General features: G+C 61.0%; 3 protein-coding genes, 1 long non-coding RNA gene and 3 other non-coding genes across 9 annotated transcripts; 5 read left to right on the top strand and 2 right to left on the bottom strand.

Moving 5' to 3' along the window:
• The first annotated feature begins 2,039 nt into the window (after positions 1-2,039).
• On the top strand, positions 2,040-7,287 carry LOC101427184 (Friend virus susceptibility protein 1-like). Of its 3 annotated transcripts, none has more exons than XM_058280701.2 (5): positions 2,040-2,152; positions 3,621-3,663; positions 3,792-3,894; positions 5,332-5,369; positions 5,877-7,287. In XM_058280701.2, the coding sequence occupies exon 5, from the start codon at positions 5,900-5,902 to the stop codon at positions 6,737-6,739; it is 840 nt and encodes a 279-aa protein (XP_058136684.1). In that variant the 5' UTR covers positions 2,040-2,152; positions 3,621-3,663; positions 3,792-3,894; positions 5,332-5,369; positions 5,877-5,899; the 3' UTR covers positions 6,740-7,287. The 3 variants fall into 3 exon arrangements, with proteins under 3 accessions (XP_058136684.1, XP_058136682.1, XP_058136680.1); XM_058280699.2 differs by having other exon boundaries at positions 3,776-3,894; XM_058280697.2 differs by lacking the exon at positions 3,792-3,894.
• Positions 3,451-3,541, top strand: LOC111761420 (small nucleolar RNA SNORD88). The gene has a single exon (XR_002794792.1). It is a non-coding gene; the product is annotated as a small nucleolar RNA SNORD88 (small nucleolar RNA).
• LOC111761418 (small nucleolar RNA SNORD88) lies at positions 5,162-5,252 on the top strand. Its single transcript, XR_002794790.1, has one exon. It is a non-coding gene; the product is annotated as a small nucleolar RNA SNORD88 (small nucleolar RNA).
• On the top strand, positions 5,719-5,809 carry LOC111761419 (small nucleolar RNA SNORD88). Its single transcript, XR_002794791.1, has one exon. It is a non-coding gene; the product is annotated as a small nucleolar RNA SNORD88 (small nucleolar RNA).
• A 1,077-nt stretch (positions 7,288-8,364) lies between the features above and the next one.
• On the bottom strand, positions 8,365-12,291 carry ACP4 (acid phosphatase 4). The gene is given in 11 exon segments (XM_071209006.1): positions 8,365-8,492; positions 8,582-8,665; positions 8,668-8,702; positions 8,789-8,912; positions 9,195-9,314; positions 9,383-9,449; positions 9,991-10,086; positions 10,455-10,526; positions 10,662-10,753; positions 10,756-10,816; positions 12,106-12,291. Coding segments are annotated over 11 exon segments (1,065 nt in total).
• Positions 12,292-13,153: 862 nt separating this feature from the next.
• Positions 13,154-14,812, bottom strand: LOC131274261 (uncharacterized). The gene is made up of 3 exons (XR_009181471.2): positions 14,659-14,812; positions 14,417-14,491; positions 13,154-13,349 (listed from the first exon to the last, which is right to left on the bottom strand). It is a non-coding gene; the product is annotated as an uncharacterized lncRNA (long non-coding RNA).
• Positions 14,682-15,325, top strand: SMIM47 (small integral membrane protein 47). Its single transcript, XM_058279505.2, has 3 exons — positions 14,682-15,006; positions 15,085-15,144; positions 15,238-15,325. The coding sequence occupies exons 1-3, from the start codon at positions 14,836-14,838 to the stop codon at positions 15,247-15,249; spliced, it is 243 nt and encodes an 80-aa protein (XP_058135488.1). The 5' UTR covers positions 14,682-14,835; the 3' UTR covers positions 15,250-15,325.
• The last annotated feature ends 9,919 nt before the right edge of the window (positions 15,326-25,244 follow it).

Raw genomic sequence — 25,244 nt, 5'->3', positions numbered from 1 at the left:
TGAAGAAAAGTAAGAGGGCAAAGGGGAGGAGCCTGAGGAGGGGAGCTGACTATCAGAGGTCAGGGGACCTCTCTGCTAAGATGACATCTGACTGGAGACATGACTGAAGGGAGGAAGAAGGCCCTGGGGGTAGATGGTGAAGAAGAGAGTTCCAGGCAGAGGGAACAAGTGTCCCTCTGTAGTGTCCTGATGTAGAAATGAACTTGGCAGGTTCCACGAACACAGGAAGGCTGATGTGCTAGTGTAGCTCAAGAAAAGGACAGTGAAGAAGGAAAGAAGGCAGAGAGGGAATGGGCAGATTGGACAGTGAGGACTTTGCTTTTCCTCTAAGTGAGGCAGGAACTAGTAAAGGAATTGTCTCCTCATTAAACCGGGAATATAGGTCTCCACCATTATTTTTTGTTTTTAAACTTTTTATTGTAATACCATCTTCTTATTCAGACCTCAGGCTCCAAAGAGGAATCTCTTCACTAGATGGAAGAAAACAACCCAAATGACCAGAGAGACCAACAAATAAAGTGTAGTCTACTCACACAATTAAATACTGTTTAAGGAATGAGGTAGTTCCGTACAGTAGTGATTGGGGAGAAGACTTAGGGGACGAACTAGGGTGAAAACGTGCATGTGTGTGCAGAGCCACAAAGGAAAAAGTTCACATCAAATCATCGACAGTGACGACTTCTGAGAATGGACTTGGGGTAAAGAAATTTCATTTTTTACTGTTGAAAAAAGTTTTTCAAGCATGTCAGCTGAAAAACACAACTCACATCTTCAGTCCCACCAAGATTCCAGGATCCCATGCCCTCGATGCCCTCGTCTATCTAAACCCACGTGAGCGCCAAACTAGGTCCTACCTTAGGCCAGGGGTCCAGGAAGTCCCAGCCCTTCCTCCTCCCTCAGACCCCGAAGCTGCGCAGCCGTGCCCCTCCTCCTTTCTCAGAAGGAGCCCTGACCCAGGCCCCTCCTCCCTCAGACCCAAGAGTCCAGGTTCCCACGCCCCCCCCCCCACCTCCTCCTCCCCAAGACCCAGTGATATAGCCTGTGCATAAATTCAAAATTGTTTCCAAGTGTACCTAGTCCTTGAAAGTCCAAATATGTAATATAGGCCCTACAGTCTTTGAATGTTCAGAAAGGATGTAAGACTGAAGGTGTATTCAAGTTTGCATCCAGACGGAATGTGGAAGATATGCTAAATCCAAGCTGGCTTGGAATGTGGGAAATACGTAACTCATCTGGAGGAAATAACCTCTCAGATACTCATATCAAACGCTGAAGAAATTAACCAAAGGTCTGTTTGCATACCATCAACCTTTGTCTCCCTAATCTTAAACCTCTGTATAAAAGAGTCCTAAAAATGCTATTCGGGGCTCGGTTATTATTAGGACAAGAGTCCCCCGAGTCCAGCCGGTCGAAATAAACCAACTTCCTTCTCTCGTGTCCTGGCCTTCAATACCACGCACACCCCACTTGTCTACAACACCAGGAGTCCAGGTTCCCACCCCCGCCCCCCTCAGACCCCTTCCTCCCTCCGAACCAAGGGTCCAGGTTCCCACTGCGCCCTCTTTCAGACCTGGGCGCCTCGGTCCTGGCTGTGGCCCCTCCTCTCACCCCGCAGGCGCCGCCTCTCGTTTTGCTTCCCTCGGGCTCTTTCCCAAAACAGCCCGGTCAATCTCCGCGTAGTCCCGCCCCGCGCTACGGCCCGGACTCGGTGCGGATGGCGCCCATCACCGCCGGCCCCGCCTCTACAGGCACAGCGCGCGGCCGTCGCGCCGGCAAGTCCTGTCACCTCCCTCCCTGGCCCCGCCCGCCCTCGGGGGCCTTCTTCCACACCGCCCGCCTTTGGGGCTGGCCTCGTAGTTGCCTGACGCGCATGACGAAACGGACATTCCCCGATACGCCCTTGAGTGTTTTTCTCCCGCTCCAGAGACAACATCTTCTCCGCTTCCCAGCAAAATTCTGCCGGGAACAGGCATCTTTTTCCTTCTCCGAGCACCAACGCGGGGTCCCCTGTCCCGGCGCGTGTTCGGAACGCCTCGGGGCGGAGCCAAGCCTGGCGCGGGAGGGCCGGCCCTGCGCGGCGCGCACCATAAAGTGGGGCGCTCTGCCCCGCGCACGCCTCGGCGAGAGCGTGACCTGGACGAGTGTTCCTTGTGTGAGCGTGGTTCGGGTGTGGTCCTTCCTCCTTCGCGGGCCGGGGCCTTGGGGTCTGGGGCGCGAGTGCCGTGTGCCGCGCGGAAGGGATCGGGCCGAGCCTGGGAGCTCCCTGCGGGGCGTCCGAGGAGGATGGGGGCTCCGGGGGGATCCTCCTGGGTCTGCACGCCCCCCACGGCGCGGGAGTGCGCCATTTTATTCCTTTTTTCTTTGGCAGGGGCAAGGAGGTTTTCTTAGAATCTCCACGTATTCTTAGGAAGCTGCCCTTGTCTCCACGACTCCAGGCGTTTTTGTGCATCTCACGTCAAAGACCCGGGGGGAGGGAGGCAGCGGGGCGGGAGGGCCTTGGCGTCTCCGAAGGGGCAGAGACGAGGCATCAACGTTACTAAGAAGCGGGAGTGGGGTCTGGGGAGTGAATTCCTGGGTTGTTGTTGTTTTTCTGAGAACCGAGTAGGAGTCATCTTAGGAGGAAGCAGAGGAGGCCTTTGGGGGCCTGCAGGAGCCCCCAGCCGGGTCACTGCAAATATCAGGCGGTTTTATAAACGTTGCTGGGCTCGTCGGTCCTCAAGGTCGTGAGCGTGGGTTTCCTGACTGCTGAGCGAGACCCAGCCTGCAGGCGTCCCCTCGTGTCCTGTCTCCACCGCCGAGCACAACTCAACGGGAATCCCGGACGCCGAGTTTCCATTTTTGTGCTTTGAAAGTCTTTAAGCTTGCAGAGAAGTAGACGATTTGTAGATCGAGCTGGACATAAGCTCACCAGTTGCCGCATTTCGCCATATTTATCCTTAGTGTTTTAAAAGTAGATTTCGTGTATCAGCCTAAATAGTTAACGCTTTTGTCCTGAATCGCAGTGCTGTTGTCACCCTTTGTGGACTAATTCCTGATACCTGCTTTATGTTCAGTTTCCAGTTCATCCTCAAATATCTTTTCACAGCTTTGTTCAAGCCTGTTGGCAATCAAGGGTCCCAGAGCACGTTGCTTATTTGCCAGAAGTCCCCTCCCCCCATTACCACCAACAGGGTCTTCATAGGAGTGCTCCCCGTTTAGGGTTACCAGCAGATAGGACCAGTGCTAAAAATCTGCAGAACTGGCAGGGGAGCTGGAAGACAATGGGTTCCTCTTCACCTCGTGGAGTTGGAGGCCCTGAACCTGTGGCACTGGGGCAGGGGGCATCGTGGCGTCTCCATAGGGAGATCCTTGGTCATTCATCCCTTCCTGAGGGATTTATTTCCCAAGTCCTCGGCTCTCTTAGCTCAACCTGTCCTGCAAGGCCTTGGGAATCTGGTTGCAGAGGGACTGGGGCTCCCCTGATGTCCAGCACTGGGCTCTGATCATCCCTGAGGACACAGTGCCCCCCCAGACCTTTGACACCTGGGGGACTGAGGAGTCCCAGCTCAGGGGAAGGCTTTGACCGGTTCCTGGTGCTTCAGGCCATTTCTCCACCCCCTCACCTCCTTCCTGTGTTACAGGTGCCTTGACAAGACGAGGGACCGCCCAGCCACTCCCACCTTGGTAAGAACCCTTGCTCTCACCTCCTGACACCTCCCAGGGTAGTTTCACATTCACTGCTTCTGGGACCTAGTTTTCATGCCAGCCGTCACACTTGGGACTTCTGTGCTCATAGACCAACTCCATTCTAGCTGTGGAGACCCAGCCAGGTGGGCTCTGCTGGCCACGGGCCCCCTGCAGGCGGTGACGCAGTTGCTCCTGGAGCCTTGGTCCCCGAGTGGCAAGCACATCAGGGTGAGTGGGCCTGAGACCCCCGGTGGACTGGGGGCAGGGCAGCGATGCTCTTGCCTTGCAGAGGTTTGAGTAGGGTACAGAAAAAGACACTTGGTAGTATTGGTGCTTCGGGATCTAATCAGGAATCTAGTATTAACATTGACATATTTAAAAAGCAGGCTCCCACTTCAGTGTGGGCTTTGTAGACTAGACACAGTGCAGGTCTAAGCAAAGCCCACTCAACCTCCAGGCCGATTTAGGCTACGATGTGATTATCAGCACCATCCTCAATTCACACAGCAGCAGTTGTTAAAATGACACAGTTTATCTGGACAATGTTTCAGGAGTGTTCCAGAGCCAAATACTAAAGCCAGTGCATGTACACAGTATTAAAAAAACAAGTGTTTCCAGTTCAGGGAGGATTTTTTTAATCTGTCCTTGGCTGTGGGAGTGGGAGTGGCAGACAATGGCTGCAGTGAAATAGAACTGAAAATGTATTCTCTGGGCTTTTGAGGGTTTCGACCCGAGAAGCTGGTTTCTTTAGAGTTGGCCCTGAATACCCTTCTGAGGGGCTTGTGCACTCCTTCAGCCATGCACGCTGCAGACCCCCAAGGGCTCTTCATGTCAGCGCTTACTGGGTTAGAGAACATTCCTGGGAAAGTGTGGGGGAGGGAAGGTGTCACACATACTGATTCTAAGCCACGGTCCCCTAGAGCTTTCCACAGCGGTTGGCACAGGGTCTCTTCTGCACTGTCCCATCCGGTCACTGCTGGGCACGTTGGTCAGTGCGACTGGACAGCACGTTTCTACACAAAACTTGGGTTTGAGTGTTTGAGGTTGCCAAGTAGGAGCCCCCACGTGGCACGCACTTGGCCATGTTCACAGACTCGAGGGTCCCGGTGAGAGGCAGGATCCCTACCCCGTTTCACAGAAGGTGATCTGGGAAGTCACTTCTCCAGGTGACGGGGAAGAGCCATGCAGGGCTCAGACCCTAGTGGTTTGCTCCACAAGCTTGGCTCATCTGCTAGGCGAAACCAGAAGCTTCAGGAATGGGGGGAGGGGTGGGGGGCAGAACAGATCGGGCAGGGTCTTCATCACGGCACAGCTGGGGAGGCCAGCGCGGGCACTGTGGCTTTGTGGGCCCCTTGGGGGTGGGGGAGGCTTAGGTCAGCTGCCGCAGATCCTCCAGAAGAAGCACTCGGGGGAGGGGGGGTGCCAGAGAGGTGGGTGTCTGCACCCTTGCCCACGTTGCCCCCTTGGACCCGCAAAGAGGGAAACAGGCATGCCAGGGCCCCCGTGATGTCCAGCACTGGGCTCCGACCACCCCTGCGGACACTGTGCCCCCCGGGACCTTTGACACCCGGGGGTCTGAGGGGCCCCGGCTCTGGGGATGGGCTGGGCAGGGTGAGTATGGCTGCCCTGCCTCCCACTGACCTCACCTCCCCCTTCCGCCCACAGGTGGCTGCAGGAGTGGGGCGTCCCGGCCATTCATCTCGGTAAGGACAGGAGAGGCCCCTCTTCTGCAATAGCCTTAGGTTGACAGTAAGTCCTGGTGATGATACGGTAAAGACTAACTCTTCGCACCTGCTTGGAGCCAGCTGCTGCTGGGGCCCCACAGTCCTCTTGGTAGCCCTTGCTCCCTATTTGAAGGCAAGGAGCCGAGCTCGGGGTGGTGTCTGGGGAGAGGAGGCTTTCTGTCTGCGGCCTCCACTGGCTGTGGAGCGTCAGGTGTGGGGGCATGCTCAACCCTGGCCTTCGTGACCTCTGCAGGACGGGTGGAAGAGGACGCGGGGCAGAGTGCTGGGTTTGAGGAAGGACAGGCAGTTCCTGAAGGGGCTGCATCGGGGGTCCCCATGATGTCCAGCACTGGGCTCTGATCTCCCATGAGGACACAGTGCCCCCCGGGACCTTTGACACCCGGGGGTCTGAGGGGTCCCAGTCCTCGGGAGGTGCCAGAGGCAGTGTGGCCTTGAGTCTTCTTACCCTGCTGCTTTTCCTCGCAGACCCCATGTGGGGCCGGTAAGCCATGGCCGAGTGCTTGCTGGCCCCCGCCCCGGTGGCCCAGGGGGACCACTGCTACACCTACACGGAGCTGCTGGCCGTCTCGCGGCGCTTCCGCCAGAACCCCAACGAGCTGATGAGCACGTGGCTCCTGCGTGCATACGACCAGGGCAGCTCAGCCCTGGCGCTGAGCTCCGGCAGCCTGGCGCTCCTGGGGGACCTCAGCCACGACGCTGTCTTCAACTACCACTGCAAGGCCCTGCGGGGCGGCCGCCAGAGCCTACTGGCCTGGCTGCTGGCCGCCTGGCACCGCCGCTGGCCCACCTGCCTGCACTTTGAGGCCACCGAGCTGCCCTTGCGGCCCTGGGCCACCGCAGAGGAGGGCGTCCAACTGGCGCGCGAGCTGGGCTTGCTCGACTGGATCTACCGGGAGCCGCCCGCCTCTGGCTGCCCGGAGCCCGCGCCCGAGGACGTGCCCTTCTCCCAGGCCCTGCGGCGGCACCTGCTGATGGCCGCCCCCGCTGAGCTGCGGCCCTCACTGGTCAGCCTGCTGGTCAAGGGCCTGACGGTGCTGGAGGTGGTGACGGAGATCCAGGCCGCCGCCGACGTGGGCCTGCTCTGGCGCCAGGGCCAGCCGGGCCACGCCAAGCTCCTGCTGGGGCCCACCCCCACGCGCAAGGACCTGCTGACCTGGCTGCTGAGCCACGGCGTGCCGCGGGAGTGGCTGGCCAAGCAGCCCACCAGGGTGCTGCTGCAGCTCTACGTCCAGGAGGCCCGGCGCGGCCGCGGCCCTCCTGAGCAGCCGCCGCCCTACCTGGAACAGGCCAGCGGGGACAGGGAGGGAGGCGGCCCCCCGGGGAGCTGATGGGCTCCGGGCCAGAAGCCCCAGCGGACGGCCTTAGAGTCCTGTGGGCAGGCCACGCTCTGGTGGTGGCTGAGGACCCAGAAGAGAGCAGGTGTTGGGGCTGGTGGGGTTGGCGGCCCCATTGGGATGTGTCCACCAAGTCTGCACTTGGTTCATGGCGGCCTGTGGCCAGGGGGAGGGCCCAGCGGGGCGCCCGCACCCCTCTGCCGCCGCGTGGCCCCCAGCTAAAGCCCACGCCACACGAGAGCTTGGTGGCGCTCACCCCGCCACCTTTTTCTAAGGCCTTTTTAAATGCAGCGTTTTTACTTGACACTAAGTGTCGGCAAGCGCTTGGTTTTAGTAATGCTCCTTAGCTCTTGTAATGAGTCTTCCTCAGGAGAGCCGATCTTGCATCAGCTTTCTCTGGTAAAGTGCTCTTTGCCCGCTTGCTGCCCCGGGGAAGGGGCGCGGGTCCGCTCAGATGGGCTGGGGAGGCCTCTGCCGGCTGGGCGCTGAGAGCCCTGGCTCTGGGCACACGGCACCCATTAAACACTCCCTGCATCCTCTCAGCTGTCACGTGTGGCCACTCATGGTGTGGACTCGAGGTCATAGGCTGGTTCTGGAACCCCCTGGGGCAAGGCCAGTCACTGGGTGTGTGGCCGGGCAGCAGCCCAGGTCCAGCTCCCTCCCCCCAGCTTGGCCATTTGGGCAGCCTGGGGAACACCCGCTCGGCGTCAGGGTGGGTGGGCTAGCTGGAGCTTTGTGGGTCTGCATTAAGCTGGAAGCAGAAGCTGGCCCCTCATTCCTGCCCCATATTTTGTGTTCACTTTCCTCTAGGGAATCTGCCAGGCCTGGGGGAGGGTCTGGGGTCCTGCTTACTGAACAGCTGCTAGTTCTGGCTGCAAGGCTTGGGTCCCATCTGCCCCCTGAGCTGCCCTCTGCCAGCTAGGCGCTGAGGGGCTGTGGCTGCACCTGTTGATGGTGGCCTTGTTGGGTCTGGTGCATCTCCATGTGTAGGGACAGAAGCTCCCTCTCAGGCCTGCACCTGCCGTCCTATCCAGTGGCACTGCCAAAGGACATTCTGCAGTGCACATGTCCCCCATCTGCACTGTCCAGGGCCTCAGCCCCAGGGTCACTGGATTACACCTTACACTTAGTTTTGAGCAGCCACATGAGCAGTGGCTGCCGTTCTGAACAGTGAGGTCCCTGCGCCTGCAAGTCCGAATTGGAGCAGGCACTGCAGGAAAGAGGCTGCTGCCAGCCCACCTGCTCTGCAGTTGAGTTTGGGCTTTGCCAGATGAAGAGACCAGCACGAGTGGGCAAGCCCCTTACACAGAGTCACACGGCCTCGGGACTCGTGCCCAGCCAATGGGCTGTGGCGGCCAGGCTTCGAACCCCAAAGATTTAGGAGGGCTCTGGGCCGCTGAGAGCTGGTAAAGCCCTTGGGAAGAGCCAGGGCTCGCGGAGCAGCGGGCCTTGTCGCATGCCACATCCATACATGCACCCACCAACGTGCATGGCGGTGTGCACGCATCTCAACACACCAATGGTGTGTGCGGGAAGATGCAGTCAGGTGTGCGCGTGTGCACAGGCATGTGTGTCCACCGCAGGCCAGGGAGCCCTCCCCACTCGGGCCATGCAGCAAATCACGGAAGCCAGAGGAGCTGCTTGGGCTCTGATGTCAGTTGCAGGGGGTCGGAGGGCACCCCCAGGCCCTCAGGCAGCTGGGTCTGCAGGCCCGACATGAGCTCTGCCAGCTTGGCCGCGCCCAGGACTGTGGGGCGGGGGACAGGTGGTGAGTCCTGGGGCTAGAGGGGGAGCACCCCATCCCTGAGGGCTGTTGCCTGGGGGCTGTTGCAGGGCATGGGGGGGCCGTCAGTTGTTGGAAGAGGCCCAGCAGGCAGGGGGCTGGGCACCTGGGGAGGCCGAGGGGCTGGGGCAGGTGGGTGAGGTGTTGCGGTAAAAGAGGGAGACAGTGACATTCCTGGGGGCAGTGGTGGTGCCCAAGCTCCCCATTCCCTAGAGAATTCCAACCAGCCCCTTCCCCGGGTGCTGGCCCAGCCTGCTCACCCTCTGCTGTCATCTGGGTCTCCCAGGCGCCTCTGGAACTCGAAGCCCAGGCAGGCGGCCTAGGGGGGCACGTGCCCACCATACACGGCCCCCTGGAGGGCCAGCAAGGTGCTGTCATGCTGTGGTCCAGGCCAGGGGCTGAGCCCGACGCCTCCTCCCCTCCCCCTGAGGCACTCGCGCCCAGTTCCGCAGCGTCGCTTCATGAATGGCCAGGTGCAGGCAAAACATGCACGGCCTGTCCTCCCAGAGGCTCCCGTCACCTCCCTCCTCCCACACTCTATACCTCTAGTGGTACTGCCTGAGAGAAGGGCTTGGAAATAGGGGCTACCCCAGGCAAGTTCCTGGAGCCACCGACCCTTCCTCACCCAAATCACCACCCCCTCACCCCACCTGGAGGACTCACGATGGTACATGACCAGCAGCCCCAGGCGCTGGACCCGGGAGAAGTTGGCAAGGATGGCATGGAGCAGGATCCCTGATTGGGCGAGCGGAGCGCTGAGAGCCCGCGAGGAAGCGGTGGCGGCCCCTCCCGGCCAGCCGCCCCTGGCCCCCCACAGCTGGGCCTGTCCACTGCCCACTGCTGACGTGCAAGGCCGAGATCTGGGTGGGAGCCCTCGGCGTCAGGAGAGGCCCAGGCGGGCAGGGGGAGGCCGTGGGCATGCTGGGAGGGTCGGGGAGGCCCAGGGGACCGGGACCCCCAAGGCCGGGGCTGGCCGTGAGTGGCGGTCCCCGTGCCTGAACGTGCCCCCCACCCGAGCCCTCGCCGGACAAGGGTGGCAGGTTGGAAAAGGCAGGACTATTATTTATAGTCCGCCAGCCCTTACCTGAGACCCTGGGAAGCTCCCACCCACCAGACCACACAGGTGTCTGGGCGCCCCCGGGGCCACGCGCGTTAATACTTGTCGTGAAATTAGGAGGACTCACGCCACGTAGAGAAGGCCCTCGGGAGCCTCCTGCGAGGCCACTTCTGCGGCCAAGGTTTGGTCTCTGGCGCTTTTCGGGGTTCGGAGTGACAGGAGGAGCAGCCAGCATAGAATACCGGGGGACCCCCATGCAGCAGCGCACCTCGTGGATTAACCTGTTCCATCTGCACGGCAACCGCGGGAGGGGTCGACACGGTTCTCAGCGGCCCCGCAGCACAGGTGGAGAAACCAAGGCACAGAAGGGCTAGCAGCCAAGGCTGGGGGCAGGGTAAGGCTCACCTGGCAGACAAGCGTGTCCAGAAGCTCCCATGCCCTGTGGGGCGGCTCCCCGACCAGCGACAGCCTCATGAAGTGCCCCAGGCGCGGCAGGAAGTCCTGCGGAGTGAGCCTCCCGCCCCTTGGCCCTGCAGCCCCACAACTCCGCAGCCCCCGTCCCGCGGCCACGCGGCCACGCAGCCCTGCAGCCCCTCAGCCCGGCAGCCCACGGCCACGCAGCTCCACAGCCCCGGCCCTGCAGCCCCGCAGCCCCGCAGCCCCACAGCCCAGCATCCCCACGGCCCCACGGCCCTGCAGCCCCTCCACCCCGCGACCCCCGGCCCCGCAGCCCCCCGGCCCTGCAACCCCCGCCCTGCAGCCCCTCCGCCCCACGACCCCGGCCCGGCAGCCCTGCGGCCCCACGGCCCCCGGCCCGCGGTTCCCGGACCCGCAGCCCCCCCCTGCAGCCCTGGACCCCGCAGGCTCACCGTCCAGCCCTCCACCGCTTCCCGCAGCAGCTCGCCGTAGCAGGGACAGAGGCGGGTGGGGAAACTCAGCAGCTGGGGCGGGGAGTCTGGTGGACAGTCCACGGCTGAGCCCGGGAGGGCCCTGAGCCACGCCGGCCTCCTGGAAGCCCCCAGTCGGCCCGCGCCGCCTCTCCAGGCTGCTGCCTCCATCACACCCCCAGCCCCCACCTTGTCCTCTGCGGCGGGCACCGTGTGAACGGGGACAGCCTGAGTCGGCCTCTGGGCTGCCCACACCGCCTCGGGGAAGAGCCCGGCAAGGGGGCCTGGGCGCGCTCCAGGGTCTACTCGAAGTCTGTGCTGCAGTCTGTGCTGCGGCCCAACGCCTGGGGCAGGGTCACAGTGGGCCACAGCCGGGTCAGGGGTCAGCAGCGGCAGCTGCCTAAGGCAAAGGTCCCCAAGGCTGGTGAAAGGCCTGTCGGGAGGCGTCAAAGCTCGGAGAGGGTTCAAGGGTCGGGTGTCTGATGGAGGTCAGAGGTCAATGTCCAGAGCGGTGGGGTGGGAAGTCAGAAGTGGGAGGGCACGTTGGGCTTAGAGGGCGGGAGACCCCTTTGGGTCTCAGAGGGTCAGAAAGCCAGGCCGGAACCGGTGGAGACCAGGTCAGAGTTCCAGACCAAGAGGGCACGGGGTCAGAGGTCATGGGGACTGATCCTGACTGGGGGGTGTCAGAGGACAGGGCAGGAGGCAGGGAAAGAAGAACAGACCTGATGAAGGACAGAGGCCAAAAGTCGGAGGTCAGGGGGGCAAGTTGGTCAGCAAGGGTCAAGAGACAGACTCAGTCCAGTTTGGGGTCACGGGTCAGGAAGGAAGGTTGAGTCAGCGGAGGTCAGAGAGAAGCATTGATTAGAAGAGTTAGGATCAGTCAGTTGGAATAAAGAGGTCAGAGGTCAGAAGTTCTGGCTAGGGTCAGTGGGAGTCAGAAGACTATTTCAGCAGCAGCCGGAAGATAAACTCAGAGCTTGGAGGTTGGAGGTCAGAGGTCAAGGTGAAGAGGGCAGGTTGGAGGACAGATGTCAGTGTGCAGGAATCAGGGAGACTGGAGGTCAAAGGTTTAGATTCGGTGGGTGGCAGGTCAAAAGGCAGAGGCAAAGCCCAGGAAGGAAATTCAAAGTAGTTGGAGGCCAAAGGTCAAGATGAGGTATAGGTTAGAAGAGCCGGAGGTCAGAGGTCAGCGTGGGTAAGGCAGGGGGTCAGGGGCCAGATGTCAGGTGGGTGGAGGTGGAGGCCAGAGGTGGAGGCTGATGAGGAGTGTTGGAGTCCATGGAGGTCAGAGGTGGGAGGTCAGGAGGTCGGGCTGAGGTCCCCAAACCGTACCTCCTCCCGCCGGGACTCGGGGCTCAGGACGCCACCCGCTCCAGCTGCTGGCGGGCCCCGTCCTGGGGACCAAGCGGCCTCGGAAGACCCCTGCCCGCCCCAGCCCGCCCCAGCCTAGCGCCTCGACCTGGTCAGCTGGCCCAGGCGCTGCGGCACAGGGTGCCGGCTGCCTCCTCGTGCCACTCGGTGGTAGGAGGCCAGCGGCACTGGTCCCCGTGAGGACACCTGGGGAGGGGCAGCGCCAGGGCGGGGCAGCGGCCGAGCGGGGGGCAGATCACCAGAGCCACGAGCACCAGGGGACCCTCCGCCAGGGCGTGGGGGGCGGCAGCAGCGGCAGCGAGCCAGCCACCCGGTTCCGGAGCCCGGGCCCAGCCAGCACCACGCAGCCCGCCGCCGCCGAGCTCACCCTGCCGCCGGGCGCCGGCCCCACCTGCTCAGTAGCTTCTGCCCCAGCAGCCCCAGGAGAGCACGTCCGGGGGTGCCCCATCCCCCTCCAGGGTGGGAGACACGGGGACAGGCCGGAAGAGACCCCCACCCCCCATTCAGCCTCGAAATCTGTCTTCTCCCTCCTCTCTGAGGCTCGCTTGGGCTCCAGAGAGATTTCAGCCCCACCCAGTGTCACCCACAGCTTGGCCTGGGTGCCAGCCCTTCCCCAGGGTGTCAGCCCCTCCCCAGCATATCAGCCCCTTCTCCAGGGTGTCAGCCCTTTCCCAGGGTGTCAGCCCCTCCCCTGGAGTTGGACAGGCTGAGTACAAATTCCCTGCCTCCCGTGAAATTGCTGTGTGGTCTTTGGCAAGTTGCTGCCCCTCTCTGTGCCCTAGTTGAGGATCGCACGGTCTGTACCTCAGGGCTTCCACTAAACTAGTTCAAGCAGACTGCGCATTTAGGGTCTCGCCAAGAGTACAAAGCCATGGTGCTGTTTATTGCTGCGTAGCAAGTTACCCTAACGCCGAGCGGCTTAAAACAGGGCACGCTTGTTCACTCGCCCAGCGCACGCAGGTCAGGAGCTTGGGAGCGGCTGCGCCGGGTGCTTCGGGCTGGGGGCCCCTGACGAGGGCACCCACCCAGGGCCGCCGCCTCCTGGGAGCCGCGCGTGGACGTCCTCCCGCGCGGTGGCTCCTGGGCCAGGAGGGGGCGAGGTCTTTTGCAGCCCAGGCGTGGAAGGCACAGGCGCCAGCGCGGCCGTGTTCTGCTGTCTACGCGGGAGGCGGTGACAGGACGTCCTGGTCGTGGGAATCGCAGCGGCTGTCCCAGAGCCTGCTCCGTGGCCATGTTTGTCAGAGAAGCCCGAGCATCCAGTGCCGCCTCCACCTGCACCCGCGTCTCAGGGACGGCCCATGCGCCAACTCCGCCAGGTAATTGTGCCAGCTGTTGGCCGAGCAAGCACTGGGCTAAGGGTAATGCCAGGGCATTGATGGACTTTGGTCACCATTGACTTCACTGCAGTGGTAAGTCATGGATAGCTGGTTATAATTACATCGTCAGGGAGATTGCCATCATACAATGACAGTCTGAGTTTGGTTCTCAGAGATTTCGAGCCTGTGGCTACAGGAGACAAGATTTTCTGTCAGAGCACACCTAGAAACTTTCCCATCATTCATGGTGTTTAAGTTTCAAATCTGAAGCCTTTAGCTCACCCGTTTCTTTGGTGACAGTGTCCAGGGCACTAGGAGGAGACAGCCCCCATCACGACACCGTGCAACTCCACAGAACTCTATGACGGAGTTGAAAACACTCACCCAGATCCTTGTTTCTCGTGGCGTGGAAGTAGGGGGTGCGGTGGTGCTGTTCTGCGATCTCGACGTCCCCCCAGGGCTCCCGGGGCTCCCCACCCAGCCTCAGCCCCCTGGCCCCTCCCGCTCCTCCCTGGCCCTCCTCCCAGAGAGATTCGAAACAGTGTTTTCTGTCTTAAAAGCAGTGCGTGAAATGACCCAAGGCTGGGGAAAAACACCTCGGCAGAGACACGAAAGTGCAAAAACCCTCTGGTCACCCCCAGAGCCGCCTGCGGGGAGCACTTCGGAGGACAGCGATGCATCCCTTCCTGTGGCCGCGTGGCCAGCCGCCCCAGGACACGGGCTTCCAGCGGCGCGGGCCGGCTCTCTTCCCTCCTGGAGGCCAAAAGTGGGAGGTGCCGCCCGTCCACGACGCAGCCCCCTTTCTCTCAGGGCTCAGGTGACACGGCCCCTCCCCGGCCTCTGGACAGCTAGGGATGCGTCGTTCTTCCCCTGCTCTTTCCCGATGTGCAATAGTCTTTGATTTTTTACGCATATTTTGTAACATAGGGAATTATTTTACCAAAATGAAATCATACCCGATGTGCAATTGTGTCCACTGCGTTTTTCGGTTAACCGGCTCCTTCTCTCCGTGTCAACCCGTCTTGTTGGATGCCTGCTGTCCGTCCGGTGCCTCCCATCCGCCCCTAATGTCCTGCACAGCCGGTTTGTCCAAACCGGGTTCAGAGTCCAGCCCAGGACCACCCCTTGAATCTCCACCTCTTACAGATTATTTTAATATAGCAAATCCACCTGCTTTTAAAATTTTTCATCATTATCATATTTAACGGCACCGACTTGCAGGAGAGACCCCGCTAGTTATCCCGCCGAATTTCTCACCTTCCGAAATTTTCTGGTTGCTGCTCTCCTGAATGAATCGTCACTTGTTTCTCTCTTCTTTGTATTTCTCGTGACCTGCGAAGTGAGCTCTCAAGGCGTGAGTGACAGAAAGGGAGGCTGGCGCTTACGATGCGATGCCGGGGGGACTCGAAGGCCCAGGTCAAGGACACGTCCCGAGGCGGGGCAGCTGCTGTGCTGCTGCCGCAATCACCGCTCCAACGGCCTCCGCCCGCCCCGCTGACCTTGTCCCCGCCCCTGCTCGCCGTCCCCCCGGGGCTCCCCAGTGCCCTCGGGGCAAGAAGACAGCTCAGTGAGGTGCTGGAAGTCCGGACTCTCCCGTCCCAAATCCAGAGCTGCGCTGGACGGCCTGCGCCCCAGCGCCCAGCGCCAGCCCCGCCCGCGGCACCCCTCTTCCCAGAATGCCCTCCCACTGGTCACACAGGGCCCGCGTCGTCACGGCCACCATTCTGGTCTCCCCGACGACACCCTCCCTGGTTCCGGGCTTCTCCCTCTGTGACTCAGAGGCCCAGGAGAGAGAGACGGGTCAAGCCCTGGACGACTCAGGCTCAATGGCCATGAACTTTCAGGAAGTGAGGAGGGGTCCGGCGTGGGGGGGGTGGCCGGGCGGGGGCAGGGGACAGGAGCCCTGACCTCTGCCCCTCCCCCAGAACGTCACCATGGCCCTGGCAGTGCTCACCATCCTAGCCTCCATCTACTTCTTCAACAAGGCGAGTGGGGGCGGGGGGCGCGTCGCACCTCGCTGTCTGTCCCTCTGTCTCTCCTGTGCGGCTGGAACCGCCCTGTCTCTCTGCTTCCCTCAGGCTCAGCAGTGAGAAGACTCAGGATCTCCACCCAAGGGCCCTGGACTTGACTCTGCCTCTGAGACTAAATAAATGTGACTGAAGCGCAGGTCCCACGCGCCGGCAGCGCTCTGCCTTGAGGGGCAGGCCAGGCTGAGGGAGGAGGGCTGGGGGCTGGACCCCTGGGCTGAGGGAGGAGGGGCGGGACCTGGACCCCTGGGCTGAGGGAGGAGGGGCGGGACCTGGACCCCTGGGCTGAGGGAGGAGGGGCTTTCAGGTCTGAGTGTCCAGATATAGGAGCTGGGGAGGACACATTCCAACTTGGGGTACAAAGGTGCAGCATCCAGTTGTCACTTCCCTCTGAACCCTGGTTTTCTTCTTGGCCAAACAAAGGTGAAAATCCTTGCCCAGTGGGCCGCAGAAGCCCAGAAGGCTGCCTGACGACTGATATGATGGACTTCGTAGGCTGCGAGGGGATCTGTAGCACCTCCCCAGCATTCTCAGCTTGTATCACCATGCCTTCCTTCCTTCTCTTCTGAGCAAACTCCTACTCACCCTTCAACGCCCACTGCCAATCTCCCTCCTCCGGAAGTGCCCAGACAGGCAGCCCCTTAGCAGCTGCTCGCCTACCGCCCACTCCCCACCCTCCGCCTCCAGCCCCAGCCAATGCCAGCCTGGGTGGAGAGGGGGACACCCGAGGCTTTGTTTGAGCTGCATCCTTCTCATCTGGTGCCCAGAAGCAATTTAATTCAAGGTAAGATGCGAAAAGGCAGCTTCTGAGTAAGGGCTCATACCTGCGGATGTCCCGGGAAAGGCAGAGCTGAAGCCAGCCCTTCCAGCTCCTCACTGGTCCCTGGTCGTGGCGCCCCCTTTAATTCTCAAAAGCGTCCTGGTTTGGAGGACACAAGTTTTGGTTGCAGAACTCGGAGCAGCCACACGGGGGCGGTGTTGGACCATTTTCCCAGCCTAAAGGGGTCCTCCCACGTGTTGCGCTCCGGGAAGCAAACTTTAGTTCAGTAACACCAGAATTGTGAAACCTGGGGGTCCTTGCTGCTTCCTCCCTCCTCCCTGCCTGGGTCTTCCTCCCGGCCTAGGACTCTCGCCCCCGCCTCCTCCTCGACCTCCTTTCTCGACCCTCCTGAGCCCAGGCAGCTGGCGGGGGCGGATTTCCCCGGCCAAAGCGCACCCTTTGCTCCTCCCCTGCTCACAGCCCAGCTGTAGCTCCCCAGGGCCCTTGGGGAGAGTCTCAGACTTTTGTTTTAACCATGATGTGTGTGTGTGGTAACATCTATATACACAGCAAATTTGGCTATTTTAACCAGTTTTCAAGTGTGCAATTCAGTGGCATTAGCTACATCTACGATGTCGTGCTGCCATCCCCACCTTCCAATACCAAAACTTCTTCCATCACCCCAAACCCGAACTCTGCCCCCATAAGCACTGACTCCCCATTCCCCCTACCTGCCCCCGAAGCTCTCATGTACTATCTACTTTCTGTCTTTATTTATTTGCTTACTCTAGACATTTCATGCAAGCAGAGTCAAACAATAAGCAGCCTTCGTGTCTGGCTTATTTTGCCTGGCATCACGTGCATTGTCAGGGCTCGGTTCCTTTTTAGGGCCAAGTAACATCACATTTTGGGCAGAGACCACATTGGCTGATGCATTCATCAGTGGATGATCTCGCGGGCTGGTTCCAGCTCTTGGCTCCTGTGCCCAGGGTCGCAGTGAGCGCGGCTGAGACTGTGCAGCTTTCAGTCCTCTGCAGGCTCTCCTGGGGGGGACCGCTGGTCCTAGGGCGGCGCTGCGCTGACCTTCGTAGGTTCGCCGCGCTGCCTCCGCAGCGCCGCACCGCTGGCCTTCCCCCAGCACTGCGCGGGGTTCCTACTTCCCCGCGTGCTCGCGGGCAGCCTGGTGGCTGAGGCTCGGCCTGACCTGACACCTGAGTCATTTTAAAAATCCAACCCACCTCCCATGCCCCTTCCTCTACGTCCTTAGCCACAGAGGACGCCGAGATCATCAGAAAGCCACAGGCACGCATGCTCACACACACACACACACACACATGCGTACACACATGCACACACACGCAAGCGCCCCCACATGCACACACATACGCACACAATGCACGCATGTGCGTGCATGCATGCACACATGTGCGCACACGTGCATAAACATGCTCACACCTATGCACGCGCGTGCACACACATGCTCACACATGCATGCATACACACGCCTCTGCGCAGGCTGCACCCCCAGCCTAGGGCACCCCTTCCACCTCTTGTGTCACCTCTTCGAACCACCTGCCAAGCAGAGTGAGTCTCGCCTGCCTAGGCCTCCCCCACCCTTCCAGCAGCCGTGCCCTCCCTCTCCCCCCTCCCCCTCCCCTTCCGTTCCTTCTCCCCCTCCCCCTCCCTTCCCTCCCCCTCCTCTCCTACTCTCCCCTTCCTCTCCTTCCCCTCTTCCCTCCTCCTCCGTCTCCTCCTCCTTCCTTTCCTCTTCCCTCCCTTCCCCTCCCCGTCCCTCCCCCTCCTTCCCCTCCCTTCCTCCTCCCACTCTCAGAGCTGAGGTTGGGGGCTTGGGCAGGGTGGGAGGGGGAATGCCGGGTGAGGGGTACGCCCAGGACAGGGTCTGACTTCCGCTGGGCCCGGCTGGGGGGCTCCTCCGTCAGTGCTTGTGAGCCAAGCCAATCCTGAGGAGTACCTCGCCCCCGCCCGCCAGAGGGGTTTCCCGCCCCCTGGCTCTGGGGTTCCCCGTCTCCGGGAGCCGTCCGGGTCGCAATCCCACCACCACAGGCGCCCAGAGGCTGCGCTGCCCCGAGGCGGCGGTCAAGATCCCCCCGGCTGGGGCCTGGGCCTCGAGGGCGGTTAAAAGCCGCCCCCCCCCCATGCTGATGCGGCAGCGGCGCTCGGGTGCGTGCTCCCCAAGAGCAGAGCGGGGCTTCCCGGGGAGTGGAGGGGCTCGCAGAGGCGCTGGGGCACGCCGAGGCTCAGAGGCTCAGAACTCGGAGGAACCTTTGGCCTGGAAACGCCTGGGGACTTAGAAAGGAAGGGCGGCTAAGGGCAGTTTCCAGGGCGGGACCCTGAGGGGGGCGGGGGCGGGGGTCCCTACCCCGAGAACCGACGCCCCGCGGGCTCGGGTCCCGGCCCCGCCTGGGTGGCCGGCGCGCCCGGGGCCCTCCTGGCTTGCTCCTCTCCGCGGCGCAGCGGTCGGGCCTCCCTGAGCCTCTGCCGCGGGCCGCTCCACGTCCCTCCCGCCGCCGGCCTCGCCCCTGCCTCCCTCCCCGTCCTCAGCTGCGCCTCTGTTCCCGCCTCTGCTCCCGCCTCTGGAGCGCGCGCTCTGTCTCTCGCTCCAGGTCTTTTTCTGTCTGGTCTCCCACTTAGGCCCTCCCTGCAGCCCGGCGCGTCTCTCGCCTCCTCTCCCGACCTTGGCGTTCATCTGGCACCCGAGTCCACTGGATTCTGTCGCGTCGGCATCAGAGCCTAGTTCCCTCTCTGCGTCTTCCACCTTTCCTCTCCATGGGTCTCCGTCCCTCTCTCTCTCTGTGGGCCTCTGTGTCCCTCCGCATCTCTACCCCCACCCGCTCCCAAGTCTCTATCCCCCTCTCACTGGGGAAGGCTTCCAGGAGGAGGGAATATTTGAATTGGGAATTGATGCACGAGTAGGAGTTCACCAGATGGCAAAGGGAGTACATTCATTCATTCGTTCACGCGCTGGCATGTCCTGAGACCGCAAGTGGGTGAGTTGCTCAGCACCCCACCTGTCGCTGTAACACTGTAACTCTCAGAGCAGGGATCTTCAACTTTTTTTTTCACAGCTGTATCTTCCGTACTTAAGACAGAGTCTCGGTCACAGTAGGTGCTCAATAAATACTGTTGAGTGAGCGCAAACAGGGCTCCCCACCCCAGCGAGGCAGGTGGAATAACCGGCCCCCGTCCTAACCTCGCAACCTGGCTACATTCTCTCCCTTGGCCAAGTAAGGCTGCGGGTGGAATCCAAGCGGCTCCGCAGAGGACTTAGGAGAGGGCGGAGGACTATCTGGACAGGCCAGAGGTCATCACCAGGGTCCTTCATGGAACAGGGGGCAGGAGAGGGAGTTAGGGCCGGAGGGGACAAAGGGCCGCTGAGCGCCGGCTTTGAGTGGAGGGCCGGCCAGGAGCCGAGGAGGACACACCGGCAGCCTCCAGCCGGCACAGGGCAGGGCCCTGGACCTCCCGCTCAGCTTCCAGAAGGAACGCGGCCCCTCCCACTCCTTGACCTCAGCCAGGCGAACAGGATTCTGGCCTTCTGACCTGCAGGGCCGTGGGAGAACGCGTGTGCGCTGCTCTAAGCCACGGCGCTGGCGGCGATTTGTTGCGGCAGACGGGGGAACGGAGGCGCCCGCTCCATAGTCCGAACGGATGGAGGCTCCTCGAGTGGGAAGGGGCGAGTCGGGGGCCAAGGGCGGCCCGAGTGGGAGCGGCCAGGCTGGACTCAGTGAGGGGGCCCGGATTGGAGCCCCCCGCCGGCCTTTCCCTTCTCTTCCGCCCCGCCCCCCTGCCCCCCACCCCAATCTGGGTGTCCACTGTCCAGCCCCAGCTCAGGCCTTGACCTCCCCCCTGGACCCTCGCCCTCCCGGCCTCTGCCCACCCCCAACCCCACTGCCGCAGAGGGGTCTTCTACACCCAGGCCTGCGCCTTCCCCTCCCCTGTCACCGCCCTCTGTGGCTCCCCAGCGCCCCCCAGCAGAGTCCAGCCCCTCAGCCCCACCTCGGACAGAAGCGGTCAAGGTCCACAGATGACCCCCCACCCGCCACCCCTTGAGCAGGGTCCCAGAAGGACTCTGGACCCCTCCTCCCTGGTTCTCCCCGTCCCGGCCCTGACCACACTGGTTCCATTGCCAGCCTGTGGGCTCCCTGAGGTCGGGGTCCGCCCCACGGCCCCCCTTTTCCAATGAGTACATCACCATGGCTCCATCCACCTGCTCTGCCCGCAAGAGACTGTGCGACCTGGGGGCGGGGCACGTCAGGTCAATGTCACTCCTGAGTCAGGCCAGGCCAGGCCCACCCGGCCTGGACATTCCCAGTAAGGCTGCCCCCCTCCCCACCCCCGCTGCATTTTATTCCTTGGGATCAAGAGTGGGAACCAGGAAGCCCACACACATGGAGTCGCCTTCTGGGCAGGAGGGGCTCTGGACCCCGGCCTTGAGTTCGAATCCCGCCCCGCCTCTCCGTCCTGGAGAGTTCCGGCCCCTGCTGTGCTGCTGGGACCCGCCCCGGGTGCTCAGCGGGAACAGATCCCGCAGGCTGGCAGCTGCCGGGCGGGAGGGGCGGGCTGGGAGGTGTCAGGGGCGATGCGTCTCCTGACAGCTGTTTTCCTACGTTTGATGACAGTCTGTCTCCCACGGCTGGGAGCGCCTCGATCGGGCCAGGCTGGGGGCGCCGCCTCCCCTCCCTCGTTGCGGAGAGAAGCAGAGGTAGCGGTTCAGAGCGCGCCCCGCCCCCTCCTGCCTTCCTGAGCCATTGCCATTGCCGAGGCGATGACTGTCTTCCCCGGGGCTGCGCGCGACGTCCCCGGGGGCTGCCAGGGACGTGTGCCTACTGTGTGCTTGGGAGCTCCAGGGACGGGGTGTGGCACCTAGGTGCAGGCTAGGCCTCTAATGGCAAGAGGAAGCTGGCTGCTCCCCCAGGGTGCCAGCCCCTCCCCAGGGCTTCAGCCCCTCCCCAGGGCGCCAGCCCCTTCCACAGGGCGCCAGCCCCACCCAGGGCATCAACCCCTCCCCAGGGCGCCAGCCCCTCCCACAGGGTGCCAGCCCCTCCCCAGGGCGCCATCCCCTTCCACAGGGTGCCAGCCCCTCCCACAGGGTGCCAGCCCCTCCCCAGGGCGCCAGCCCCTCCCCAGGGCATCAACCCCTCCCCAGGGCGCCATCCCCTTCCACAGGGTGCCAGCCCCTCCCACAGGGTGCCAGCCCCTCCCCAGGGCGCCAGCCCCTCCCCAGGGCATCAACCCCTCCCCAGGGCGCCAGCCCCTCCCACAGGGCGCCAGCCCCTCCCCAGGGTGCCAGCCCCTCCCCAGGGCGTTATCCCCTTCCACAGGGTGCCAGCCCCTCCCACAGGGTGCTAGCCCCTCCCCAGAGTGCCAGCCCCTCCCCAGGGCGCCAGCCCCTCCCACAGGGTGCCAGCCCCTCCCCAGGGCATCAACCCCTCCCCAGGGCGCCAGCCCCTCCCACAGGGTGCCAGCCCCTCCCCAGGGCATCAACCCCTCCCCAGGGCGCCAGCCCCTCCCACAGGGTGCCAGCCCCTCCCCAGGGTGCCAGCCCCTCCCCAGGGCATCAACCCCTCCCCAGGGTGCCAGCCCCTCCCACAGGGTGCCAGGCCCTCCCACAGGGTGCCAGCCCCTCCCCAGGGTGTCAACCCCTCTCCAGGACGTCAGCCCCCACCCAGGGTGTCAGCCCCTCGAATGTGGGTATTGTGGCCCCGTCCACCCTCTGTCCCCAGTCCTAGGGGCTGCCTTCCTTGCCCTGGAAGGTGCCTGGTAAACGGAGTGCAGGCACCGCGGAGTCCGACGTCGCGCCCTGGCTTGGTCGTCCGCTCGCCGCGCTGCCTCCCCACGGGGCCGCCTCGCCGAGGTCCCTGCTGGTGAAGATCGCGGCGGGTCCAGCTGCCACGAGAGGTCAGTGGCCTGGAGCTGCTGTTGCGCGATGCTCCCAGGAAGGCCTCGCCGCCCTGGTTCTCACTGTAGCTTAGTTAGCAGGGCCCTTCACCCTTTGCAGAGAAATCCGAGGCCTGGGCCTCCTCCGCAGGCACCCAGTCCCCGAGGGCCACCCCGCGCCCCCGCCTTAGTTCTCTCCGCCCTGGAGGGGCTGCTCCAGGGGCTCTAAGAACCACAAAGCCTCCTTGCCAGAGCTTAACCTCAATCATCATAAAATCAATGCAAATGTGAAACCTCACCACCGCGATCCTCCCCTGGGAAGGCCGCGCTCAGCGCCTGACACTGCGGTCGGGTTGGCACAGCCAGGGGCGCAGAGCCCCCGAGCGGAAATGGATCCGGCCTCCCCGGAGGGCGATGCTAGGAGGAAAAGGCCGGCGACCCGCAGGGCTCGTGGGAGGAATTCGTTCCCTCAGATGACAGGATCGATGACCGCAAACACACAGTGCCGTCCTGGTGGGACTACTCCTTACCCACGGCGACCCGTAAGCCTCCCCCACGGCTGGGGAAGGAGCCACAGCTATCCGCAGTTTACTTGGTGGAAACCGAGGTAGCAGACTTGAAGCAACTCAAGTGTGACCCAGCTGTAAGCACGTCATGCTCTGCTGCCTTGGTGGAGTATTCACAGAAGTCCAAACATCCAAACAGAAAGGGTATTCTTACAGCCGTTAATGGCATTATATGATTTTTAATTAATTTATTGATTAACTAGGTATGTGTGTAAGAGACAGAGCATAAGAGAGAAGCACTGGAGGAGATGCAAGGAAAAAGAGTAACTATTTCCTGTGTTTTGTTTTCCCAAAGAACCAGCTTGTAGTCATTGTCCACTATGTTTTTTTCTTTTTCTTTTTTTTTTTCCTGTGTCTTTTTGCTGCGTCTTGTTTCTTTGTCCGCCTCTGTTGTCGTGGACGGTGCCATTCCTCGGCAGGCTGCCCCCTCCCTCGCGCTGGGCGGCTCTCCCCATGGGTGCACTCCTTGCGCGTGGGGCTCCCCCACGCGGGGGACACCCCCGCGCGGCACGGCACTCCCTGCGCGCATCAGCACCGCGCACAGGCCAGCCCCACAGGGGTCAAGGAAGCCCGGGGCCCGAACCGCAGGCCTCCCATGTGGCAGACGGATGCCCTAACCACTGGGCCAAAGTCCGTTTCCCTGTTTTTTTCTTTTTCATTAATTTCCTTGTTAATCTCTCTCGATGCTTTCATTCAACTTTGAGTGTATTTATTAATATTTACTGGTTTTTTTTTCTGTCTTCTTGAATTCTTTGCTTAGCACATATGCTTTTGGACTTTTTTCTTTTCTAAGTATGGGTTTAAAGCTATAGGTTTTCCTCCAAGTACAGCTTTGGCCCCATCTCACAAGTTTTGAGGCTTTGTGCTCTCCTTTTTAAATAAACCCCTTTAACCCAGGGGTTTTTTCAAAGGTGTTTTGTAAAGTCCAAGACCACTGGGGCGTTTTTTATTGTCCTTCTGTTTTTGTGGGGTTGTTTTGTTTTGTTTTTCACTCCCCCCACCTTTGCAGCTTTTTGCTTGCTGTCTGCTTTCTGTGTCCATTCGCTGTGCATTCTTCTGTGTCTGTATTTATTTTTATTTATCCCCCCCTCTTGTGGCTTGCATGCTGCCTGCTCTCTATGTCCATTCACTGTGTTTTTGCTTGTCTCCCTTTTTGTTGCGTCACCTTGCTGAGTCAGTACTCCGCGGCACTTGCGGCCTGCAGCTTGCTTTTTGCTTTTGATGTACTAGGGCCAGGGATTGAAACTGGGACCTCGTATGTGAGAAGCTGGTGCTCAGCCACTGAGCTACACTGACTCCCGTCCTTGTGTTTTGAATTCCTAATTTACTTTCACTAGAGTCACAGAATGAGGCCTCTGTGGGCAGGCGGCGGGGTCAAGCTATGTTGTTTGTCACCTAATGCACCATCACCTTTGGGGAGGAAGAAAAGAATATCACAGGATCCTGATTGATGAAAGAATGCTACAAAGCTCACACTTAGGAAGTGTGAATATGGACTGTTCATTATGTCCAAGTTCTTGAGGATGCTACTGACCTCCTGGTATGGGAGGATGCCTTGTCCTCAGGAGACACAAGCCACAGAGTATACGGGCTGTGGCAGTTTGATATGGCTATGAATTCCAAAAATAGGTATTGGATTAAGTTTGTAATCTGGTCTGTACCTGGGCATGATTGAGTTATGACTTGGGCTTTGGGCCACGTCATTAGGGCGTTGGGTCCCTGCCCCTTGGCGAGTGGGAGCTCACAGATAAAGGACATGGTAAAGCACAGAGCTGGGGGGTTTTGAGGTTGGAGTTTGGACGCTGGAGTTTGATGCTGAAGCCTTAAGCTGGAGCCCTGAGAAGTAAGCTCACACAGGAAAAAGAAGCAAGCCCCAGGAAGAGAGGAACGCTGAGCCAGGAAGAAGCAAGCCCTGGGAAGAGAGAAACCCTGAACCCAGAGAGAAGCAAGACCCTGCAAGGGAGGAACCCAGGAAGCCTGAGCCCTCGCAGCCGTCGGCAGCCGTCTCGCTCCAACGTGTGAAAATAGACTTTGGTGCGGGAAGTTACTTATGCCTTATGGCCTGGTGTCTGTAAGCTCCTACCCCAAATAAAGACCCTTTATAAAAGCCAACCCGTTTCTGGTATTTTGCATCAGCACCCCTTTGTCTGACTAATACACAGGTGAAATAGCACTATGTCTGCAACTGCCTTCAAATGGCTCAAAATTCTCAGGTTGTGCCTGGGACCGCTGGGCCTTGCAGGAGCAGCAGCTGTGCTTGGGGCTTCCTCTCCAGGTGTCCTCACGAGGTAGAGCCACCAATGTGGCCGTGGCACATGTGAACATTTGGTCGACTTAGTTGAAAATTGTATTAGTCTTGAAATGAGATGTTTGAAGTTTTTCCAATTAAAATTTTCAGAGAATTAAGAGAACAAAACAACTTACAATGAGATGTAGGAGAGAAGCTGTCTTCGAGGGAGATGGCGGCGTGCTTGGGCGGGCGGAGGGCGTCCTGGGATGGCCGGCCAGGTCCGGGCCGTGACTGGGGAGTCACACGAGTGTTTGCCTTGCGCAAAATCGATGAATTCGCAATTGCTGTTTTTTACGTTATATTTAACACTTTTTAAAGTTTCGCAGATATCATTGCAGCAGAGTCAAGGCAGTCTAAACGTCCATCGGTAGGGGACTGGTGACATGCACCTGAGCTCAGTGCATCCATGCAGAGAACACCTGACCCACGCCACGACCAAAAGAGCTCGTGTGTATTTATTTACAGGCAACCATCTCCAGGCCACACTGTTGGCACAACACACATGCATGCGCACACACATACTCGTATACACACACGCACCTGT

Source organism: Dasypus novemcinctus, chromosome 18 (genome assembly GCF_030445035.2).
Source record: "Dasypus novemcinctus isolate mDasNov1 chromosome 18, mDasNov1.1.hap2, whole genome shotgun sequence".
In the NCBI taxonomy this organism is placed as follows: Eukaryota; Metazoa; Chordata; class Mammalia; order Cingulata; family Dasypodidae; genus Dasypus; species Dasypus novemcinctus.
Note: the sequence above shows the minus strand (reverse complement) of the source record. Positions and strands in the feature narration are given on the sequence as shown.